This window comes from Cydia fagiglandana, chromosome 12 (assembly GCF_963556715.1).
Source record: "Cydia fagiglandana chromosome 12, ilCydFagi1.1, whole genome shotgun sequence".
NCBI classification, from domain to species: Eukaryota; Metazoa; Arthropoda; class Insecta; order Lepidoptera; family Tortricidae; genus Cydia; species Cydia fagiglandana.
Window position 1 is genome coordinate 18,127,860 of NC_085943.1, and position 25,223 is coordinate 18,153,082.

Below are 25,223 nucleotides of genomic sequence, written 5' to 3' on the forward strand. Positions count from 1 at the left end.
CACACCAATAAAAGTCTGCAGCGGATATGATAGCCCACGCAGTGTAAGTGTTATTAATACGTCATAATTTCATAGAAGTTTGACGTTTAATATGACACTTGCACTGCGTGGGCTATCAAAATCGCTGCAGACTTTTTACGGTCTAACTATAGTCGCATTTTTTGTCGTCATTCCGACTCATGCTTGAAGTTAGCTTCAAGCGTGAGTCGGAATGGCACGCCTCTTCAGGACGCTTCGGGCCTTCAGCCTTATGCGGATATCGGTCTAGGGCCTTCGCAAATAGCTGTCTACATCACGTTTCACTTAAACCATTGCGGCTGTGTCCCTAAAAAACCTAAACCGCATTTTTGTTCTTAAATCCGACTCACGCTTGACTGTAGATTTCTAACAGGTTTTCCTGTCATCGTTAGGTAAAGGACTATAATGAGTAATTTTTTCAGAATTTTAGACCCTGTAGTTTCGGAGATAGAGGGGGGGGAATGGTAATTTTTTGTCTTTTTTCTTGAATAACTTCTAAATTTTTTATTGTTAATTTATAAAAAAAATTATTTGAGATTCTCACAATGAGCTCTTTCGTTTGATATGTAACACGACATATTTTGCAAAACTTTGTTTTTAAATTTTATCTTTTACCCCCCAAAAGTAGCCCTTATGTTTAAAATTCATTTGTTGACGTTACATATTCGTCTTTGGGTCACAGACTTACATATGTGTACCAAATTTCAACTTAATTGGTCCAGTAGTTTCGGAGCAAATTGGCTGTGACAGACGGACGGACAGACAGACGCACGAGTGATCCTATAAGGGTTCCGTTTTTTCCTTTTGAGGTACGGAACCCTAAAAAACAAAAATTTGACACAATTCTAGGGATTGACGGGGTAAGCTAATGCAGGCGCTATCTGCTAAATACTTCGGCAGGCCAACCCTATTGGCTATTACTATAGGTACTTGGCGCGGTCTGTAGCACAATTGATACTTAGGTATTTTTTGTCAAATTTGGACATATAACAAACAATCTGTAACAAAATTAGATTTGAGATAAGTCTTTCTAATTAGGGGGCCTATCGATCGCCTGCTTTTAAATTGTTTTGAATAGACATACCTCAATTAAAACTTGTTATAAAAAGTTCAAATTTTATTCAAACAAGAAATACATGTAATAAAAACAATTATAAACTAAAATTAAAACTACATAAAGCTACAACTAAAATAACTACTAAACTAAAATAACCTATAAATAAAAAACTGGCTCCAGTTCAGTGCCTTGGGGCAGGGTGCCAAGAAGGCTGGCGGCATTGCCGCGCTGGACGGCAATACCAATGCGTTGCGCAAGGTATGAGCCAGCCCTCTTGTCACCCGTCGCCTCCACGAGGCGCTTCGCCAGCTCGGCGAATATGCCGTGGGCGCCAGAGCCCCACGGCCCTAGGGTTTCCACCCCAAACGGCTCAAACATGCAGCCAGAATCAATGGCTGCATATTTGCGCCTGCACCAGCTCTGTTAGATGTTCCTGGAAGATGGGACTGCGCAAGGGTGTCCACGCATGTGGCATCCCAAACCAAAGGCCGTCCCATCTTCCAGGGAACGAGGGTCATGCCGTCCGGTCTTTTCCCGTCATCGCGGGCCAAACCAGACGGTTCCAGAACCGCCGGCACCCCAGCCGTGACAAGAGCTCGGCGGAGGATGTCGTTTAGGCTGGCGTGTCGTGAAAGACGGCCGACACTTCTCGCACAAGATAGACCTTGGACACCAAAACACGTCACGTTTGCACCGCACTGGCACAGATGAGGAGCCACACAAGCCACCCCCAAGCGCAAACACAAAGAAATCCTGAAGGTGTTCGTAGAGAGAAGTGTGCCCAGGTTCTTTGATGGCAGGGCCTGCAACCATGAGCCTGATTCCCATTTCGTCGCAGCAAGGAGACGAGCGCGCTCTGTGGTGCTGGTTGACGTTTCGTTCAGATTACCCCGTACCAGCAGACAGAGCGGCTCGTCCCATTGGTGTTGCGAATGGCGAGTGATGGGCAAGTCCGCGTTAGGGCAGGCCGTTTTCCAGCTGTCGATAGCCTCCGGCAGGAAAGGGACGTCCAAATTTATAAGAGGATCAGTTTTTAGGATTTTTCGGAACAGTTTTTCAATGTTATGCGCTGATGAAAGAAAAGCAGGAAGAGCGACAGCAGAAGTTTGTCGTATCCCAACACCACCGTGCCTAATGGGCAGGGAGGCTTGGGACCACTGAGAGTTGTCAAAGGTAATGTTAAAAATGGACGATACTGTAAGTTTTATTTCTTGGTCTAATATTTCCAAAAGGTTGGGATATTTCCAAAAATGACTACAACGCAGGACATAAGTAAATTTGGGGACAAACAAACAAAACTTAATTATTGTGTAGGCCATGTGAGGGTTAATTGTGAGCAAACGGTCCGAATAGTTTTTAAAATTTTGAAGCTGATTATTAATGTAATTCGGGAAGGCTTCGTCCAGGATCGGTGAACCTAGGAGGTAAAGTGAACTTTCATCCAAAACTTTGATGCCAGGAGCCAAGGTGCTAAATTTTGAAAGCGCTTCATCTTTATTAAACTTGTTATTAAATTCACTTCAATAATTAAATATTTCCAACAATATTGTCTGAACTGGCTGTAATGAAAACTCATTATTATGATGTTCACAATTTGCTTGTAATGAAAAAATAATCGGAAAACTCGTCAGCGCAATTTTATGATTTTCAATCAACGTTCCGAAAATTACGAAATTAACTTTATCGAAGTTTGTTCCAACTGAAATCCATTGTAATTGCTGCGATGAAAATAAATTGCGAAAGTAAATCGTTATCATAATGGAACCCGGCAATCAATAAGATTAATATGAGTCTGATTAAATTTACGTGACTGGAAAATAAGGCAACATGACTAAGTTCCTTCTAAAATTGTGTAATATGTACAGTCGCCATCAGATATATCGGAGTTGCTAAGGCGCTCACAAATATCTGAACACGCCTCTATTGTCAAGGCGTTAGAGTGCGTGTTCAGATATTGTGAACACCTTGGCCGTTCCGATATATCTGATGGCGACTGTACCTACTTTTTTTTTGTTACTAGGGGCCGTAGCCAAGCTGACAGTAAAATTGTTTATCAACAAACGTATAAATAAACATTTCATGAGTGCAAAAAACACTGACTAAACATGAAAAAAACGTCACTACTTTTGAACTTCATAGCGGCCGATAACGGCCACTTGAATGTACCAAAACGTAAGCTATATGCAGGAGACACGGTCGGTTGTATCTTGGATCATTCTGTTACAAAAGCAAAGAATTATTTCTAAGATATTCAATATCATTCCAATTTTGGTTGCCAACTTTTGATATTTGACAGGCAATCTTGTACTTTGTGACAAACAGGGAGGTGTGAGTGTGACCCCAGGGTGGCAAAAGTGACAACCATTCATAGAAAACGTCAATCAAAACTTATTAAAGCATAAAATGATGAGGTGACTTTTCGTCGCATTTGTCATCCCGACAGCTTAACTTTTCGATTAGCGTTTGAATAAATAGTATTGTCAGCTTGACTAGGCCCTCGGCAACAGAAGTGTTTAAAGAAAAACACCTTTAACAATATGGTATTTCAGTAATAAAATAAATTATTAGTAATTCTATTTTAAGTAGAAAAATGGCACATGAATCTGACATACGGCGCGATTTGGGAAATGAATTAGAGATTAACTAGATACGATTTAGTAAAGATATGTGACGTCCCATGGATAAAGGTACCTTATGGCGGTTGGCGCTTACGCTATCAGTAACGCCGCTCCAATATTATTACGGCGCTATGCGACGTAAGCGCCGGCCACCATACGGTACCTTTTTCCGCGGAACTTCACATATCTTCACTATTTCATATCTAGTGAATCTCTAATTAATTTCCCGAATCGCGGCGCCAGCCGCCATGAGGTACCTTTTGCAGTGGAACTTCACATATCTTTACTATTTCATATCTAGTGAGTCTCTAATTCATTTCCCGAATCGAGCCGATAGACACTTTTCTTTTTTTGCATGAATATTTTAGCTATACTCGGCCCGATTTACTTTAAGATAGGTACGTCAATTATTAAGTACGTCTAGATACGTTATACGACGTTTTAGTTTGAAGAAAGGGCACTTTTGACACTGACATATCTAATCCAAATAATTATATCGTTAGATTTTTCTTCTTCTTTAAACAAATATTCAAATGTTTTCCATTTTATTCGCCATTTTTCTACTGATATAATGATTAATTAGTAGAGCAAACCATTGAAAGCCAAACAAAAACCAAACCAAACGTCCTAGGTCACCTACCGAATCGCGACAATACTTAGCTCCTTTATCTTTTTATATATAAAACATACGGGGTGACACGGGCCAGTAAGTTCGGGACATTAGCACAGAAGGGAGAGCTAAACCGTAAATACCGTAACTAACCTATTACGGCCCCGACACTATCATGAATACTGACATTACTTTGAAGGAATGACGTTTTCAGTGATAGTGTAGGGATTGTCATGAAGGAATGACGGCAAGTAATGAAATTTATTTTAATAATTCCCGTCAGTATTGGAGTTATGTCAAAGTAATGATACTAGAAATGACGATAAAATTATAAGTAAACCAATACGCAATGGCAACCGTTATGAGACGAAACACTTTTATATGGATAAAGTCGAATTGAAGTCGGATGTTTCCATGAAGGTGTCATTACAAAGTGCCAAGCAAAAGGTTTTCTTAATAAGTATATTCATATAAATTTATTGTCATTCAAACTTCTTCCTTATTTCAATTACTTAATTGAAAGCAATCTATCAAAGTTATTCTCTAACTGAGCCCAACCTAACTATAATGACGAAGTCACAAGGATTTATGTAAGTAAGTAGTTAGTACGTATTAGTTCTCACACACATCTATTAATTTCTCTCCGACCTCCAGTGCAGGACAAGTTTGCGCCAACTTAGACTTTACACGGTAAGTGTGAACTGCTGATAATATTTATTAGTTTGATAAGGCAGTAAGTTGTCAGCTTGGGAATAAGTTAGTTATGGATCTGAATATTTTATGCTATACATGCAGATCTTTATTGGTAAAATGAGTACATTTTACAAGTCATCATCATCATCATCTCAGCCATAAGACGTCCACTCCTGAACATAGGCCTCCGCCTTGGACCTCCATTCGTACCGGTTGGAAGCGACCCGCATCCAGCGTCTTCCGGCGGCCTTTACAAGGTCGTCCGTCCATCTTGTGGGTGGACGTCCTACGCTGCGCTTGCTAGTCCGTGGTCTCCACTCGAGCGCTTTTCGACAAAGTCAAGTCAAGTTTTACAAGTCATTCAGTTCTTATATTTAAAAATATTATTAACAATTATTAATGAATAAAGATAATAATTAATATACCTAATGTTACAAATCAATGATCGTTTCGCATAGACTCCGTGAATTAGTCAATTAAGTAGTAAGCTTTTTCTACGAGTACCTAACAATTTTAGCTTTGTGTAAAATATTGTGTCTTTATATCAGCTGTCAAACACATGGTCGTATTTTTGGCCTAATAATCGCGTTGCATTTAATTCATAGTATCGCAAACGAAAAAAAAAACATTGTGGTAGCGATGCAGCATTTTTGCGCTAGTGTCTACATACTTTGACGGTGGTGTAATGTTGGCACACACTGTATATTATATATTTGTTGGTATATACATTTATTTATTTCGAACATCAGTTCATAAAGTGTAATTCTATTGAGCTTGCTAAATATGTAAACAAAAGTCACTAGTAAATTAATCAATCAGAGACGATTTCAATATGGCGGTTTATTTACATAGTTAACAACTTCCATATACAATATACAACAATAGATACAATCAGCTAAATTAAACTAAATCTACGACTTAAATAACTGAATTAGCCCAACCTGTACCTCTATTGTCCATGTGAATGGCGTTCCATTTAACAACTACTGCATGGACAATCTAAACTGTCAATAACTGAATTCAGAAGGCTGTTGGGGCTGTGTCTAACCCATGACCTGATTCACATGATTGTATGACCTGTGAAATATACAAATAGGTACCTTATCGTCTGTCCCGGAATCCAGGACAATTACTACTTCGATAGCTAAAATTTGGGAGCAAACGAAAAAGCTGGGCTTTCAAACAGCATTTAATGACAACTAGTGTAAAAAACAAAAGGTAAAACAAAATACCATAAAACATAGACAAAATATATAAAAAGTAAATAACATATAAAACCTTATATCAGTCCTCGACATCGTCCACGATCATTTTGTCACAAAAATCAAGCCAGTTAGAAAAGCCCTTCTGTATGTATTAATAATGTGACGCCTTACATGTCGTTAGCTCACGCTATTGTGTCGTCCTTTTACGACAACATCAGCGGACTCATTACGCAGTAATAAAAAGAAATAATGAACAAAAATGTCACCAACGCGTATAGTAATAGATGGATATATTCTGTTGATTGTTCACCTGTTAACAGATAAAATGAGTATTTGTCTGTTAGCAGACTTCTTCAAATCTTCTTCATGCGATTCTAAAGTACTGAATATTTGATGAGCTTGCGAAGTCTTAACGAGTTCATATCTTATCTATATTGCTTTTTCGTCATGGTAACATAAGATAATTTCAGCTCAACTGGATACCGGATACATTTTAAAACGGGCAATTTGTATTTTGTACCTTACAATGCAAGTTAAATGAAAGCTTGTAAAAATAGTAAGTACCTAATTCATTGTTATTGTCGTCACTACACTGCCGTCGTCGTTACCTTCCTCGTCATTTATACACCCACTGGTCAGTTTAAAGAAAACAGACACACAGAACCATTGAGTTTAAAAATGCAGCGCCGCATCCAGATTCGCGCGCAGACTGTAAACGCGCTCGAATATAAATGACGTCCTCCGTGCCACGTTCTCTAATATAAAAGGAATAGATGACCTTACGTCGTTCGATAAAATGGGAAAAGAAAATGGTGTGTAATATGTAAGAGTTTAAAATGAGCAGTGTGATATTGTATTTTAGCAATTTACACAGGATGATTATCATATCGGCCACAAAACGTTCACTGTTCACTGTGTGCGGGGGAACAGACGATTTAACTTATTTTACCTAATTTTCCCTAAGTACATATATTGAGTAAAAATCACAACGATTAAACTAAATACTAAAAGATAGACTCAGTCATGGAATACAATAATAATGTACTCATTCCTGTAGAATCAGCTACTTAAAATAATATTTGAATATCATGTTACCTTAAAAAGAGAGCCATTCGTTCTATACCTATATAATTTAAGGGTGCGTGAATCATTAAGAGAACTTTTTAAAGAAATTAATATTTTAACTGTAGCTTCCCAATACATATATGATAGTATTATTTATGTTGTTAAGAATCTAGACTCCTTCACTAAGAATTCTGATGTCCATAACTATAATACTAGAAATAAAAATAAGCTTGCTATCAGAAAGTTTCGTGTTCGTAAAGTACAGAAGTCATTCGTTGGGCAATGCATTCATTTTTATAACAAGTTACCTGAGGATGCTTTAAGATTACTCTTTCCAGCTCTTAAGAATTACTTAAAAAAGTCATTGATGTTGAAGGCTTATTACAGAGTCGAGGACTACTTGACAGACAAACATGCATGGTCCAAACCAGAAACTGTAATAACGAGAAGTAGCAATTAAAAATATTGTATTATGTGTAGAGTTAAAGGTGACTCAGCTCAGGTAAGAAAGCACATCAAATTGTATGAAAGCATCTCATAACAATCAGTCAGATTCATATAATATGTATTGTCATTTCTTTTATTGATTTGAATTTCTTTTCCTTTTGTAAGATTTGATATGTTTTCTGAAAGAGCTACGTATTTGTGATTTCATGTACATATATGTTTATTTTTTATATCAAATTCTATAAAGTTATGTACTCACTGAGTATAATTGCATGAATTCTATAGTAATTTAAATTGTATTTTTCTTAATTACTCGTAATGCATGTTAATTATAAGATGTAATAATGTTTTGAAAAGATGTGTCCCGCCGAGTTTGTTGCCGGTCCCATATTGGGATACCCTCCTCCAATTGAGGGGGGATTTAAATCTTCTCGGGGCAGAGGTGTACGGTTGGAGCCGGTAAAGATTTATTTGACGTTCATAAGCGCATTGTAATATGCCTACTTGAATAAACTGTTTTTTATCTTTATCTTTTTTTTTAAATAAAGGTACTTAACTAAGCCTCTTGAGACTAGAAATACTTTTACTACTCGTATATCCTTGATTAACAGCGCTTGGAAAAAAGACGCTTCGTTTAAACACGTAAAACAACTTCTGAATGTCTCTCTTGTTTTTTTTTCCTTGATTCAGTCTAACACCATCCTGACGCTATTAGTGCTACGCTAGGAATAATGATTAAGCACGCAAGCGGGTAACTACAACGTTACAAATAATATCGATATAAATATTCTCCATTTTTCCATGTCTGATATACGAGTACAAATATCCATAAACCTTTAACATCCCTTTAAAGCATAATCTCATGCGCCGCACACAGCAAACTCACAGACTTGTAATATTGCCCAAAATCATGCAAGAATGATTGAATATGCGGGCGTCAAACGTCAAATCGGATGATTCAACATTGAAAGCAGCAATATACCCAGATTCCGTCAGAATAACGGCACCCTGGTCAATATACAGCTTTCACGAGATGATCACTCAAAAAATGCCTTCGGAAACGAAAATTCAATACAAATCTAATATGAGTTTCAGTGCTCGCTCACTCACATGTTAGTGGGTATTGAAACGAGAATAAATACGTTTTTAAATTGATTTTGATACGTACAATGTACGAGAATAATATGTCCCGTAAAATTGCAGATTTGCCATCCCGTCGCAAGGTTGATATTCACGATACAATGAAGTAAAATAGTGCGCGTTAGGCTCTGGGGAGTAACTTGAGTTTATTCTTGAGCTTACAATGGGGCTTAGTCAATTTGTGTAAAATGTCCCGTAATATTTCGTCGGATGACAAGCAAAAGTCACTAACTAACACCATTGAAATTATTGGACAATAAACCGTGTAACAAGTGTAATAAAATGCATTGTTACTTTAATTTTTTGATAGTACTTAGTGAGTTTTGCTTGTCACCCGACGATTTATTTATTTATATTTGATGTTTTATTATATCGTCCCCTTTTCCTTTCACTATTTGTACAATTTACTTCACTAAAAGACTTCGTGACATAATCACAGCACCAACCATACAATATAAATGCTTTTAATCAACAATCCGACCTTTATAAAGACAAATAGCTGAAGGTTATTCCAGGCGTTCAGTTGAAGGGCACGCTCACGGCCGAAACTCGATATTTCTATTTGAATGGCGATGAGTTCCAGTTAAACTTTCTAGATGGGCAATTGGATTAGCATCAAGCTGCTATTACACGGTCGCCGAGTGCCTCCCTAACAATAAATATGTCGAATTTAAAAGAAGAAAATTAAATTTTTAGCTCTTACAGTTACAGTTGCGTTTCATTGTTATAGGCTGTTGAAATTCCAGTTAAGCGGCGAAGTTTAAACGGCTTTAAGGTTAGTAAATTGGACAGGTGGGTGTAAGGCTTTTAAAGTACCTAACTTTGCGGTGTCGGATTGCCAGTAAATATTCTATAATATTTAAATTATATTTATTTTATTACAGTTTCATACACAGACTTAAGTTTTAATTGGTATTTTCTGAAACTTAACAGTAATAGTTATTTTTGGTTTAAGGCGTGCTTTTTCCGTAGGAGCTAAGCGAACCAGTTTTTTGAATCCATTAGAAATATAAGAAACAATGTTTTAAAATTGTGAAAAAAATATATCTTATACTTAAGGATCTGGCAGATACGTTTTGGATCTCAAAAACATGATTAGATAAACTTTGCTCGATAGAAAAAAATTCCAAAGTTACGCCTTTTTTAAACAATAAATCCAAACCATATCTACAATACAAACTTTTTAGACTTGTTTTTTACACAAATGTATAGGTAATAAGATAATCTAGACGTTTTGGATCACTTTGTCTCGGTAACATCATTAAAATAATTTCTATGTTTCAATACCTACTAAATCCGCAAGCGCAATCACTCGCGAACGCACTTACGTCCTCTTCAGTCGCGCGGCAGCGCTTGTAGAGGACGGACCTGTGTCAGTGTGTTCCGCGCGGTCACGTGATTTTACCATTTACAAACAATGGGAAACAAAGCATATGAAACGTAAGAAAAAGTCACTAAGTGCTATAAAAAGACACTTTCTGATAACAGAAGCATCTAATACTTTACGAGGTGGTTGAAAGCGCCTAGCTTTACTACATCAACAGTTAAAATATTTCAGTATTTTCACTAGGTCAGCAACCAATTTCAATGTAGGTAAATAATATTATATTCCTAGATAATATAATTGTGAGTATGTAAGTATGATATATTTACAGTATTTCACCTTTACTGATATACCTACGTCCGATCTGCAAAATGATTATATTCCTTCGTGCTCTTTGACTCCTTTGAAAATCAGAAATTATTTATTTGGATTGACACAGTATGGGGATGTTACAATATATGTATAGTGTTACGCTTTTAGTATGAGGATGCCGAAGGCGCCCGGCTTTGGATCGCATGCAACGTGCCAGGCCCGTCAAGCGTGCAAATTCATCATCATAATCATAAATTTATATAAATATAAAATGTCAAATTGAATTAATTGAAAAAATTACCATAATAAGCATATCGCAATACAATTATTTAATAACTAAATACATATCACTAATTTTAATATTTGACCACGGTCGACATGAATTAAATATAATTGAGAGTTCCAAGTAGGCTACAGGCAGTTCATCTTGTGCTTGGTTGTATTAGTCTTGTTCGAGAAACTGAACACGGTGAAAAATAGAGATAATACTCCTAAAAATACGTGTGATACCTCATTAGATTCGTCATAATGCCTAGAAAAATGTATTCGAAGCGTGTAGTAGCACACACAAAATATCAAAAGTTATAAGCAAAAAAAGAGGGGAAAGTAGAGATCTTTAATTTCCCCAATATCTCAAAAAGTATTCATATTACGGTGCGAGATGGGTGGGGGGTGCTCGACCAAATGTCATAGAGGGCCCCAAGACAAAACAAAATACATTTAAATTTTTTCAAAATGGCCGACTTTTTTTATTTTTTTTCAAGTTGGTCCGAGCGCGCTGAGATTTGGCATGGCGGAAGATAGAGGCCCCTAAATTCCTATGAAAAAATTTTTTTGGAAAAAATCCAAGATGGCGGAAATAATGGTCATTTTAATTTTGTATGGCAACTTTTAAACGGTGCGAGATGGGTGGGGGGTGCTCGACCAAATGTCATAGAGGGCCCCAAGACAAAACAAACTGCTGTAAAAAAAATCACACAGGGCGACTTTTTTTTTTAATTTTTTTCATGTTGGTCCGAGTGCGCTGTGATTTGGCATGCGGCGAGCTTGGAGGCCCAAGATTACTATGTGAAAAAAAAATTGGAAAAATCCAAAATGGCGGCGGACACAGGCCAAATTCAAATTTCCAAGTAGGTTAGGCGAGCCCGAAGGAGGCTGAAGGCCGACCCCGCGGAGGGTCGTCAGGCCCGGAGCTTTATCTCGAATGTCCAAGCATGCTCCACCCCCAGTAATTTTGGGCGAGGCCGAAAGTCGAGCTGCGGGAATGACGAACAAAGCAAAATCCTATACAAAAGTTTATAGGATTATTAAGCGATTTGTTAACCCGCGCGAGGCCGGGGCGGGTCGATAGTAATAAATAAACATAAAGCATACGCTAGACTGAATAAGAAATCAAAAATATAAAAGTTTCACTAAAATTTACTGGATTGTACAGTCAGCAGCAGAAATAGCTACGGGGCCTAGTAATCAAAATGATGACACGGAAATGTCAAGATAATAAGGTCTGTGTCGATCATTTTGAACATGTTATTCTGCTTATCTATATCTGCTGCTGCCTGTACTGGTTTTAGAGTCTGGCTAATTTAGGTAGAACTAGAGTTTAGCAAAGAAAGGTAGAAGAAATTAATTTGACTGAACCATATCTGGTAGAAAAAGAAAATGATTGATGTTTTAAACCTGTTCAAGGACGTGGAATAGTAGATATTAATTCGGCGTCCTTGAACAGGTTTTCAACAACAATCAGTTAATTATTTAATAGATATTTGGAAGAAACAAAACATAATATTGAAAATAATTTGTTACATTACGGTATGTACGTGTGGCGTAAAGCCAGTGGACTGTAGTTTTTTAAGTTAGTTCCTTCGCTACACTATACTGCTTTACCAGATTGTAGAAGGGCTTACCGGGATTTTGTGGTCTGCAGCTGGCAGAGGCCTCGGCGGGTGGATTGCTCGCTGCTGGCTTCCTCGTTATTTCAAGGCACTGTTTTATGGTATATTTTGCGAATTCAGATATCCTTTCTGTCGCGATGTTTTGGTGACACTGACACCGTTAGTTATTACTTTTTAGACCATTGCTTGTGTGTCGCCGGCCAGTAGCCTCGCTACCTCAAGTAAATCAGTATAGCAGTAGGTATTAAGGATTAATACTAAACACCCCCCACCGAAAGCACTATGTGGCTTTCTCATAATATGAAAAAAGTTAAAAGTTAGGACAAATCAAAATCGTTGCAGACTTATCTTTGTCTAGCTCTGCCAATCAATTCAATTCCATCATCCGCTCCTCCATCTGACCTTTAACTGAGTTTTCCCTAAGCCCGATAAAAAAAAATTTAATTATTTTTTTTGTGAGTACCTCTTATAATGAAGGATATTTTTGCTGAGTATCAACATCCTACTAGTGACAGTTTTTGACTTATGATTTTATTATTATTTTTCTTTAATGTATTGTTTTTCGGGATATATTCAAGCGATTTGCTGAAATTTATTGAATAGTGTTCTTTATTTAGGTATGCCTTGATACTCAAAAACCGAATACCATTTGTCATATAAAAAAAAAATTACTCTCTACTCAACCGGTGTTTTACAATGTAGTATACAAACTCTTCGATTATGTTTGCGTTTTCTTATCAGGTTGTCGTATTTAAGAGTAAAATGCTAATCTCTCACCCCGATTGATTAAGGTTCTACCTACCTACCTACCTACCTACCTACCTACCTACCTACCTACCTACCTACCTACCTACCTACCTACCTACCTACCTACCTACCTACCTACCTACCTACCTACCTACCTACCTACCTACCTACCTACCTACCTACCTACCTACCTACCTACCTACCTACCTACCTACCTACCTACCTACCTACCTACCTACCTACCTACCTACCTACCTACCTACCTACCTACCTACCTACCTACCTACCTACCTACCTACCTACCTACCTACCTACCTACCTACCTACCTACCTACCTACCTACCTACCTACCTACCTACCTACCTACCTACCTACCTACCTACCTACCTACCTACCTACCTACCTACCTACCTACCTACCTACCTACCTACCTACCTACCTACCTACCTACCTACCTACCTACCTACCTACCTACCTACCTACCTACCTACCTACCTACCTACCTACCTACCTACCTACCTACCTACCTACCTACCTACCTACCTACCTACCTACCTACCTACCTACCTACCTACCTACCTACCTACCTACCTACCTACCTACCTACCTACCTACCTACCTACCTACCTACCTACCTACCTACCTACCTACCTACCTACCTACCTACCTACCTACCTACCTACCTACCTACCTACCTACCTACCTACCTACCTACCTACCTACCTACCTACCTACCTACCTACCTACCTACCTACCTACCTACCTACCTACCTACCTACCTACCTACCTACCTACCTACCTACCTACCTACCTACCTACCTACCTACCTACCTACCTACCTACCTACCTACCTACCTACCTACCTACCTACCTACCTACCTACCTACCTACCTACCTACCTACCTACCTACCTACCTACCTACCTACCTACCTACCTACCTACCTACCTACCTACCTACCTACCTACCTACCTACCTACCTACCTACCTACCTACCTACCTACCTACCTACCTACCTACCTACCTACCTACCTACCTACCTACCTACCTACCTACCTACCTACCTACCTACCTACCTACCTACCTACCTACCTACCTACCTACCTACCTACCTACCTACCTACCTACCTACCTACCTACCTACCTACCTACCTACCTACCTACCTACCTACCTACCTACCTACCTACCTACCTACCTACCTACCTACCTACCTACCTACCTACCTACCTACCTACCTACCTACCTACCTACCTACCTACCTACCTACCTACCTACCTACCTACCTACCTACCTACCTACCTACCTACCTACCTACCTACCTACCTACCTACCTACCTACCTACCTACCTACCTACCTACCTACCTACCTACCTACCTACCTACCTACCTACCTACCTACCTACCTACCTACCTACCTACCTACCTACCTACCTACCTACCTACCTACCTACCTACCTACCTACCTACCTACCTACCTACCTACCTACCTACCTACCTACCTACCTACCTACCTACCTACCTACCTACCTACCTACCTACCTACCTACCTACCTACCTACCTACCTACCTACCTACCTACCTACCTACCTACCTACCTACCTACCTACCTACCTACCTACCTACCTACCTACCTACCTACCTACCTACCTACCTACCTACCTACCTACCTACCTACCTACCTACCTACCTACCTACCTACCTACCTACCTACCTACCTACCTACCTACCTACCTACCTATCTACCTACCTACACCTTACCTTTATATGAACAATACCTTACCTTAATTGACCGTCACCTTAAAATGTTCATTTCCTTTCGGTACTTTAATTATTCTACTACGCTGCCATTAAATTAAAACGTTGTTACCGATCACTAAATAATAAGTACACATGGCTCTGTAAAAATAATAATTCTAAATATAATGATCAGAAACACGTAATGCAAAAAATATATACATATACAATAAAAACTATAAAAACGTGACCCTTGCACGGTATGGTTAAAATACTGCCATCATAAGATCCTTATACTGTGACCCGTTTGCTATCGCCGCCGCGCACAGCGCGCGCTCACGTGCTCGTCGAGCGGTTCGGGACGCGCGGGCGGGGCTTCACGGTTTGCCGCGCACCTCACCCCCTCAGATTCGTTGATGAGTCGAATCATATCGCCTTAAGTAATTTTGGTCAGTGTTATTTTTATAATAGACAATTTCACTTTTATACTTTGTAAAACTTACAATAAATACTTGAGCACAAAAACCGCACGCAGCGTAGCTACTATAGGTAGGTACCACCACAACCTAGTCTATCGTAAATATTTTCTTCAAAAAATGTGATAACCTAGCAATTGATTAAAAAATAAGTATATTTCATAATAAAAAAAAGTTTATTTCATAGGAAAAAGACAGTAGAAAGACAAATAAATAACTTATGAACTAAATACATCTATAAATAATACTAAATTAAAACTAACAACCCTAAATATATCTAAAATAAAACAAGAATAATTGCTATAGATACCGCTGCTAATTTAACTCACGGAACCGCCACTGATTTTCACGAGGTTTTATGATAAACCAGTGCGAATCATACTATAACAAAATTTCAAAGGATGTAAAAATGAGTAACCCAACTTTGATTTCTATTAAACTTTTTCTGCCGGGCTGATGAATAATAATTAAAATCCAACGATTAAAAAGCTAAAGTCGGTTAAGGGAAACATGGAAAAAGTTATTTATGGCAGTAAGAGGGAGATGTACAATTAAGATTGCGTTTCCCAATTCCTATTTCATTATATCCAACTCACAGTTTTTTTTTTAATATTTCTACTTACTATTGTTATATTGTTTTTTGTAAAGTAGCAAATGTTTCTCACAATCACTTTATTACTCATACCTATAATACAAACAATAAACTTGACAGTTTCACACATGTTGTGTTAAACTAATACCGTAGCCTAATTAAATATTGTCATTATTGATCCACCAACACAAAGGGTGCCAAAGTCAATCACAGAGTGATTAGGATTTAACCACCAATGATCCGCAGTTATCATTACAAAAATCGGGCTACATCATCACAGCAATTTGCAAAAATAACAAAGCATGATGCGTGATTGCTACGAATTCACCAAGTCAATGCGAAAACGCGCCAGCACCCAATTATTGTATCGTTTTGATTACCTTATGCTCCCCGGGCAAGCAATCAAAATTCGCAATTTTTACATGCTTCAGTGTATCCACTATAACTACCCATTGTACGCAACAGGTAGTTTGTTTTCGCAAGCTAATTTAAGAAGTAACCCTTGGTAATAAAGTTCAGTTTTATAAACTTCAGTTTCGTCGCTTGCGGTATGCAGGTTTGGTTGTAACCGATAAGCGAAATGGGTTTTTGAGCCTCAGGGAATAACGGTAGTCCGCCCCAGGCTATTTAACTTCATTGTATTCTACAGCACCAACAATGTTCGTACGTAATGCCATAGTTTCCTACTGTCACTAAAAATAAAGTTACATGGAACTGTGGTTACATTGAAACACAGTGTCGGCCAGTAAGCTCACAAACATGCATGGTCCAAACCAGAAACTATGAAAAAACGAGTAACAATTCAATTTCAATTATTTATTTATTTCGAATCATATATGTAGGTCCATATAGCGTTAGTAGTAAAACAAATCCTTAAATTAATTAGGGTTAGTGACATACAATTACAATTTACATAATAATTTAATATATACATGACACAAAGATAGATAACATGAAATGATTAAAATCATTGTAGGTATTATGTGTAGAATATATGACACAGTTCAGGCAAGAAAGTACATCAATTTTTTTTTTTTATGTAGGTATTTCATAACAATTGGTCCGATATAAATATTCTCATTCCTTTTATTAATTTCATTTTCCTTTCCTTATAATAATTATGTAAGAATTTTATTTTCTGAAAAAAGTACGTATTTGTAAGAAGTACCTAAGTACTTACCTAAGTAGGTACATATTTGTTTGAAGTACTTACACATTTTCCTAATTATAGATCTTACCTTATAAGCGAGGTGATAAATAATGTTACCTACCATATTATTTCATGTTGCGACGTTTCATATTTCCCTCGGCATTTTTCTGTTTTTCATTATTTATTATTACCGAGCACTTTTTATCACTGTTCAATCTCAGAGCAAACAACAATATACTATCAAATAAAAGTTCTTGTCATAGATTTCATCATCTTTGCTAGAAGCTAGGACTGTTAGCTGCCTATACCATAACAGGGACACAGCGGGAGTGGGGGATGAGAAATATCATATAATACACACTAGATCTAATATCGATATATAGTAGGGTCAGTAAGGTCATTTAGCATGCACTTTAGTCTCAGGCGATGCCGCTTGGCATGATTGTTCCTTAGGTCAAACAAAGTTGATCTGGCCCGGTAGACAGGAGATCGTACCATGCAGACCCCCCAAAAAGGGGGGGTGAAAGAGTCGGCTCCCCAGGTCCAATCTATGCTATATTCCTTCCTAGTCTTAGCAACTAGGGCAAGTTATATATCATTTGCGTATAAATTAGGGACGAGGAATTCATTTTTGAAATAATTATTATGCCTTTCCATACAAAAAAAAATATTTTTGTACAAAACATGAAAATGTTATATCATTTTTTGTGACAATTTTGGATGTTACAATCACAGTGTGGCGATTTGCACTAAATAAAAAATTTGACGATGTAGCCCATGTATTCTTTATTCTGGAAAATATCACTTTATAGTAGGCATTCATACATTTTTTTGTAAAAAAAAAAAATTATAGCGCGTGGCGGTAACGATTTCCATACAAATGGAACTATGCCCAAAGTCAAAGATTAAAAATGTTTACTAAAACACTGAATTTGACATTTTAAAAGTTTAAATATTATGTTTTAATAATTTTTCCATGCGTTTTTGCCCTTTTTTGGTACAAATTTGTTGTTTTTATTTTTCTCCATACAAACTTTCTCCCCCCTCCATTTATTTATTATTATTTTATTTATTTATTGTTCAGAACACATACAGTCATACATAAAAATATAGATATAACTTACAAAAAGATATAAGAACAGACCTGGAGGTTCATAATGTAAACATTAAAAGGTACAAAAACGTTTTGCGAAGAGAAAATAAGTAAAACATAACTGATAATACTACTACCTACTAATTATAGTCATAATTTATTAACCCCCCCTTAAGGGCCCCCCCTAGGCCCTAGGCCCTTAGGGGCTGCCCCTTAAGGGCAGATATTTTTAAATTTATTTTTATAACTAACTTATTCCTTTTGTAATTAATCGATGTTCAAACGTTCAGGTTAAAATGTTCGGTCGTTTAGGATCTACATATTGTGTTTGAGCTAAAGACATTTTATTTCATAATATCCCATACATTATAATATCTAACAAAACTCTGCTTACTTCCAGACATCATACAATCTAAACCCCTGAAGATATAAAGCTGAAATTTTCAACATCAATTAAATGCGACAGGTTTAAGTTTAAAATAAAATAAAATTTTATAAAATCAACGCTTAAGAGGGGGAAACGGGGGGGAGAAAGTTTGTGTGGAAGAAAAATAAAAACAACAAATTTGTACCAAAATAGGGCAAAATCGCATGGAAAAATTATTAAAACATTATATTTAAACTTTTAAAATGTCAATTTCAGTGTTTTAGTAAACATTTTTAATCTTTGATTTTGGGCATAGTTCCATTTGTATGGAAATTGTTACCGCCACGCGCTATAAATTATTTTTTTCTTACAAAATAATGTATGTTAGCCTACTATAAAGTGATTGGGCTACATCGTCCAATTTTTTATTTAGTGCAAATCGCCACACTGTGATTGTAACATCCAAAATTGTCACAAAAAATGACATAACATTTTCATGTTTTGTACAAAAATATTTTTTTTTGTATGGAAAGGCATAATAATTATTTCAGAAATGAATTCCTCGTCCCTAATTTATACGAAAATGATATATAACTTGCCCTAGTTGCTAAGACTAGGAAGGAATATAGCATAGATTGGACCTGGGGAGCCGACCCTTCCCCCCCCCCTTCTTGGGGGGTCTGCATGGTACGATCTCCTGGCTACCGGGCCAGATCAACTTTGTTTGACCTAAGGAACAATCGTGCCAAGTGGCATCGCCTGAGACTAAAGTGCATGCACTTCCATACATTTGTGTTCCTTACTGACCCTACTATATAACTCGGCGGCCTCTTACGGAAGCAGCTCTTTGGTCTAACAGAAGTCATTACAGAACTTACTCTTTGCAGAGGCTAGGAGCTTGTCTTCAGCCTTACGGTCCGATTCGAACTTTAGGATACGTCAAATACTCATATTAGCGCTCGATACGATCGATACGAGTACGGATTAGATATGTCAGTGTTTTTTTGTCAGATTTGTCAGTATTTGACGTATCTTAAAGTTCGAATCGGGCCGTTGCACGTTCAGCCTCATCGTAAGAGGTTTTGCCTGTGCATCCGTCACGCCGATTTGGTTTCACCTATACAATAACTATTTTAAGTATACTATGGGCCCGATTCAGATTTTGAAATAGATATCTTTTAGATATCACCAAGATACGATAACGATATGTTTAAGATCTAACCTGTCAAATTTGACATTTGCGCGATTCTGGAGATACTCTTGAACAATTTCCACAGGATATGACTTAGAGATCCAATTCACATCTAATAGATATCTTACTCTATCTAACGTAAAAGTGACATTGGTTGCCCGAATTGCGCTGCAAAAGAGAACTAGTTGATATCTAAACTATAACGTATCTAGAATGGATCTAGTACGTGTCGCCTCTTGTGAATATCTTGAAGTTCGAATACGGCAGTATAGCCGCCAAGTGACTGTTAAATTCCTGCAACACTAATAACACTTAACAAAGTGGTTTTAATGTAATCACAGTGTTCCAGCCAGTCATTAATATGACTGTTCCAAATTTTTGTTGTCTACATAAAAATAGTCTAAAAAAAAACACTTGTAACCGATTTGCAATAACGAAGTGATGCCATAAGTACTTTAGTACTAGTTTTGTACGAAGCACTTAAAACGTATTACTTAAACTTTCCCTTCTACTAACTATAATTTTGGCGAGCTTAATAATATGAGACTGTCTCTATTGGTTCTATCAATGACTGTTTTGCTGAGTAATTACCTAGAGATGAATGAATATCCGATGAGAAATAGTTCTGCTTGCGTCACGTCGACCGCAAATATAGTGTCATCTTTAAAATATCTATTAATAAGTTTATTATAGGCACTTATTTAACTTATAGTTTTGTTCACGATATATAGATGGTGCGGATATTATACAGGGCGTCCCACAGCTATGCTACATGGAGGGAAAGTACCCTGAATATTGTAGATTGAACATTTTACTGAAAGAAGACATTATTTTAATTTAAAAAAACAATTTAAGCTACATTCATAGATTTTTAAATAATTTCACATCTAATGTAAAATTTTATTTCTGACACTATTATATTATTTAGCAAAAAATAATCCTTATTATGCAGCATTTCGATCGGTATGATAAAGCTACAGGATGATTTTATTTTCGTGTAGCGGGTTCGATTCCCGGTTCAACCATGTAATTAATGTAATTATTTAGAAATCTATGAATGCAGTTTAAATTAAAATGTCTTCTTTTAGTAAAATGTTCCATCTACAATATTCAGGGTATTTTCCCTCCATGTGGCATAGCCGTGGGACGCCCTGTATAACACTATTGACAGTTTATTTCAAGAACGTATCGATGCAGGTTACACTGATCGTGGCCGTGGTTAACTAATGGCCCAGAAAAAATTCAAAACAGGGATAGGTATGTGTAGCTACCGGACAATAGTACATTGTGCAACGAGGGGGGTAAGCGAGATTTTGTAAACGAGGTCTATAACTCCCGACAGCCGCAGGTTGGAGGGAGTTAAAAACTCGAGTTTACAATATGCGAGGGAGTTAAAAACTCGAGTTTACAATATGCTCACCTACCCCCGGAGTTACATACAATGTTTTTCATCACACTTGCGAAGAAAAAACTTAATTTTAAGCGAAATCATTCTTAAATACGGTGACATACGGTCTTGTTTTGGCAGGTTTGGATTCGAAGGCACAGACCCACTCTGATTCAGCCATAATCGAAAATTGTGTAAAAATTAATTTAAACGGCTATTAAATTAATCAAATTAAATATTTTTAAATCTACACATAAAAAATAATTTATAAACGTCAGTATTTTCAATGTAAAACTCATTTTTTCGTATGAATTAGTGACATAAATAAAAAAAAGTCATAACTCACTTGAGTTATAGCTTTTTTTTTCAGAATCTATAACTCTCGCGGAAACAATATAGGCCTTTATTCTTCAGTACACCTGCATGAAATAAGATCTTTTTCGAGCAAGTGTGATGAAAAATATATTTAATTTAAAGGGGCTCACTGATTATCAGTCCGCCGGACGGTATCGGCCTGCCAGTTGTTCGAAACTGTCAAAATTGTATTCTAACTGACAGGCCGATACCGTCTGGCGGACTGTTAATCAATGGGCCCCTTAATACATGTTTAAAACGCGTAATGTTATTCGATACATTGCAGATCCCGCGCCAGCTCTTATCAGCCATATACTTCTACTAGCGACCCGCCCCGGCTTCACAAGGGTTACTGTAGATGGTAGGCACTAGCACGAGGAATGAAAATGCGAAGTTACACTTAACATTGAACTTTAATTAGATTTTTGGGGATACAGTCGAGTGACATAGATCGCGTCTAGCAGCGGACTGCCGCCGGCACATCTAAATCAATATGGCAAAGTTTCCTTAAAATAAAACTTAACTAGTTACATAGGTAAACATAGGTATAAGTAGGTACTTGTATAGTGGGCGCATCGCTAACACTCCCCACCCCAGTGCTGGCTCAGCACTCTAAACTTACGGGAATAGGAGCGATGCGAGCCGCGGATCGCCGGTAAGTCCCGGTAGTCGTCCTTACCTCCACTAAACGGATGCGGCCGTCTCCGCCAGGAATTACCTGGGTGATCAACCCCTTCGGCCACATATTACGGGGAGAGTTGGGATCCACGACCAGAACGAGATCTCCTACCTTTAACGGATTCCGCTCCTCCAGCCATTTTGTCCTAGGCACGAGAGTGGGTAAGATTTCTCTTAGCCACCTCTGCCAGAACATGTCAGCGAGCCTCTGCGCCTTCCGCCACAGTTTCCTCAGGCTGAGATCAGAATCATCGAACTCTCCTACAAGAGGGAGTCGCGATGATGATCCTAAAAGGAAATGATTAGGCGTAAAAGACTCACCGTCAGCAGGATCGACAGACACGTGCACCAATGGACGACCGTTGACCATGTTCTCAACTTCTGCCATGAATGTGGTCAAAACTTCGTCCCTTGGTGCTCGTTCTTTTAAAACGACTTTGAGAGCCGTTTTTACTGAGCGTATTAATCGCTCCCACGCCCCACCCCAATGGGGGCTGGCGGGGGGGATAAAAGTCCAGTCCATGTTGTTATTAACCCCCTCAGCTTTTAGCACGTCCATATCTAGCGCCTCCATCGACCGGCGCAGCTCTGTGTCGGCGCCCCTCAGATTAGTTCCATTGTCCGAGTACAGATGGCGCGGCCAGCCACGCCGCGCCGCCATTCGTCGCAACGCCATGATGAGCGAGTCAGTTGTAAGGGAGGCAACTAACTCGATATGAATCGCCCGTACTGTGAGGCATGTGAATAGAACACCATACCTTTTCTCTCTGCGGCGACCCACCGCGACCTCCATTGGCCCAAAAAGGTCCAACCCACAGTGAAAAAAGGGTCGCTGATGGTGTTCTATTCTGGCTCCTGGCAGATCTCCCATGCGAGGTACCTGAGGTCTGCTCTTCATGATCCTGCACAACATGCACCTTGACGTCACGAGTTTAACAGTAGGTCTAAGTTTAATTACCCAATACCTTTGCTTTATTTCGTTAACCACCATCTCCTGACTTCCATGGGCCGCTTTCACATGGTAATGTCGGACGATTAGTCGTGCTACCTGATGACGGCCGTCCAGGATTACGGGTCTCTTGACGTCCAGAGGCACATCTGATGCGGCGTCAATGCGCCCGCCCACGCGAAGTAGGTCATGTTCATCTAAAATGGGTGATAATTTTAATAGCTTACTTGCGCGATGTAAAGCCCCGTGCACCTTAATTCTGGCTAAGTCTTCCCCAAAAGACTCGTTTTGCGCGTGTTTTAGTAAAAATATCTCGGCACGCTCCATCATAGCACAGTCGATCTCGGCCGCTTGACCTTTGCACCTGGCGATGAACTTTAGCACTGTGGCCGTGGCGCGGGTGAGACGAAGCCACGAAGAGAAGCGCTGTGGGTCCGGCACTGGAATGCATGCAGGTTCCTCGCGCACCTGGACGACTGCTACGCATTCCCCTGTCTCCTCGTTACTTGTAGGTATAATATCTTTAGGCCATTCACTTTCGTCAGCGTATAAAAAAGAAGGACCTTTGAACCACTCATTTTGTAGGGCTAGATCAAACGAGTCCCGCGTGGCTAAATCGGCAACATTTAGTTTCGTAGAAATGTACCGCCACTCGTCAACGCGGGTAAGGTCGTCAATCTCCCCCAAACGATTTGCTTCAAAGGCCTTATACGTACGATTTTTATTGCGAATCCAATGTATCACAGTTGAGGAGTCACACCAGAAGTAACGCCTTATAGGCGTCAGTTTGTGCTCCTTTCCAATTGCATTGGCTAGTCTTGCCGACAACAATGCAGCTTGCAGCTCAGCCTTCGGTATAGTCAGCTGTTTTACCGGCATAACTCTGCTTTTGCTTGCAATAAATGCAACATAAATAGTACCGTTATCCTCCCAGCGCCAATAGCCCACAGCTGACATCGCCTGAGTAGATGCATCGCTAAAAAAATGCATCTGTAAATTATTATAGTATGAGTACTTACTACTCGATGCGGTCGTAGCACATGTAGATGCCGCTACGCCGTCGTAGCCTTTCGTAGCACTGTGCGTAGGCGCGTGGGTCGCGGGGGGCGAGGTAGGTACCTCTGCCTTGATATCCACACAATCTTGCATCTCGCCCGCACGCGCTGTCGCCAATTGGCTGTCCCTTACCGCATTGCGCGCGGCTGTGCAGTACCACCTAGGTATACGGATATCTTTAATTACCTTTAGAAGGTCAACCCACTTTCGCCACTTTAGATATATCTGGTCTGGAATGTAATCCTCCCAATCCACCTGTAAGCGCCAAGCCTCTTGAAGCATGATTCGGCCTTGAATCGTGAAGGGTGCTAAGAAACCTAGTACATCAAATATAGACATAATTACTCTTAGCATTAAACGCTTTGTAGGCCTATTCTCACCTTCAAGGACGTCGCTCGGTATACGTTTTAATGACAAATCGAAGCCCAATATGTCATCCGCCGGGTACCAAATGAGACCCAAGGTACGCTCGCTTTCATGTTGCTGGCCGACTTTGAACCTTACAGCAGCGGTACCTAAGGTCTCCTTTGGCACGCTGTTTAAAACTGCGACGCTGTTGCTCGTCCAATTTCTTACTTCAAAGCCGCCCGCCCTGTGGATGTCACTGACATTCCTTACCATGTCGATCGCTGTCGCCTCGTCGGGCAGGCTGTCGATGTAGTCGTCCATGTAGTGCGAGTTGACGATGGCATCGACGGCGGCGGGAAACGACGATTCAAATCGCTGGGCGTTTGAATTTTTAATAAATTGCGCGATGAATGGAGCACAATTTGCGCCGAAAATGAGTGACGTCATCGCGTACGTCCTTATATTTTCTGTGGGGTTATTTCTCCACAGAAACCTCAGTGCGTCCTGGTCGTCTTGCTGGATCTTAACCCTCAAGAACATGTCCCTAATGTCACCTGTTACTGCAATTGGGTGTTCCCGAAAGCGCAGCATTATACCTAAAAGTGATGACAATAGGTCAGGTCCCGTGAGCAAATAATCGTTCAGCGAGCTACCACTTACCTGACTTGCAGCATCAAAGACCAGACGAAGTTTTTGCTTGTTGGGGTTGTCCACGCCGA

The 25,223-nt window shown here is 39.0% G+C and overlaps 1 protein-coding gene across 1 annotated transcript; it reads right to left on the reverse strand.

Annotated features, from left to right (window-relative positions):
• Positions 1-1,422: 1,422 nt before the first annotated feature.
• Positions 1,423-24,863, reverse strand: LOC134669394 (uncharacterized). The gene is made up of 2 exons (XM_063526915.1): positions 22,153-24,863; positions 1,423-2,232 (listed from the first exon to the last, which is right to left on the reverse strand). Exons 1-2 carry the CDS (start codon positions 24,823-24,825, stop codon positions 1,423-1,425), a joined length of 3,483 nt encoding a protein of 1,160 aa, XP_063382985.1. The 5' UTR covers positions 24,826-24,863.
• Between the last annotated feature and the right edge of the window lie 360 nt (positions 24,864-25,223).

What these genes read in the sequence shown, in the direction of transcription:
- LOC134669394 (XM_063526915.1), bottom strand. Translation starts at nt 24,825, where the DNA reads ATGGACGACTACATCGACAGCCTGCCCGACGAGGCGACAGCGATCGAC. An exon ending in GCCGCATCCGTTTAGTGGAG is followed by an intron (nt 2,233 to 22,152) that starts GTAAGGACGACT and finishes GACAACTCTCAG; the next exon opens with TGGTCCCAAGCCTCCCTGCC.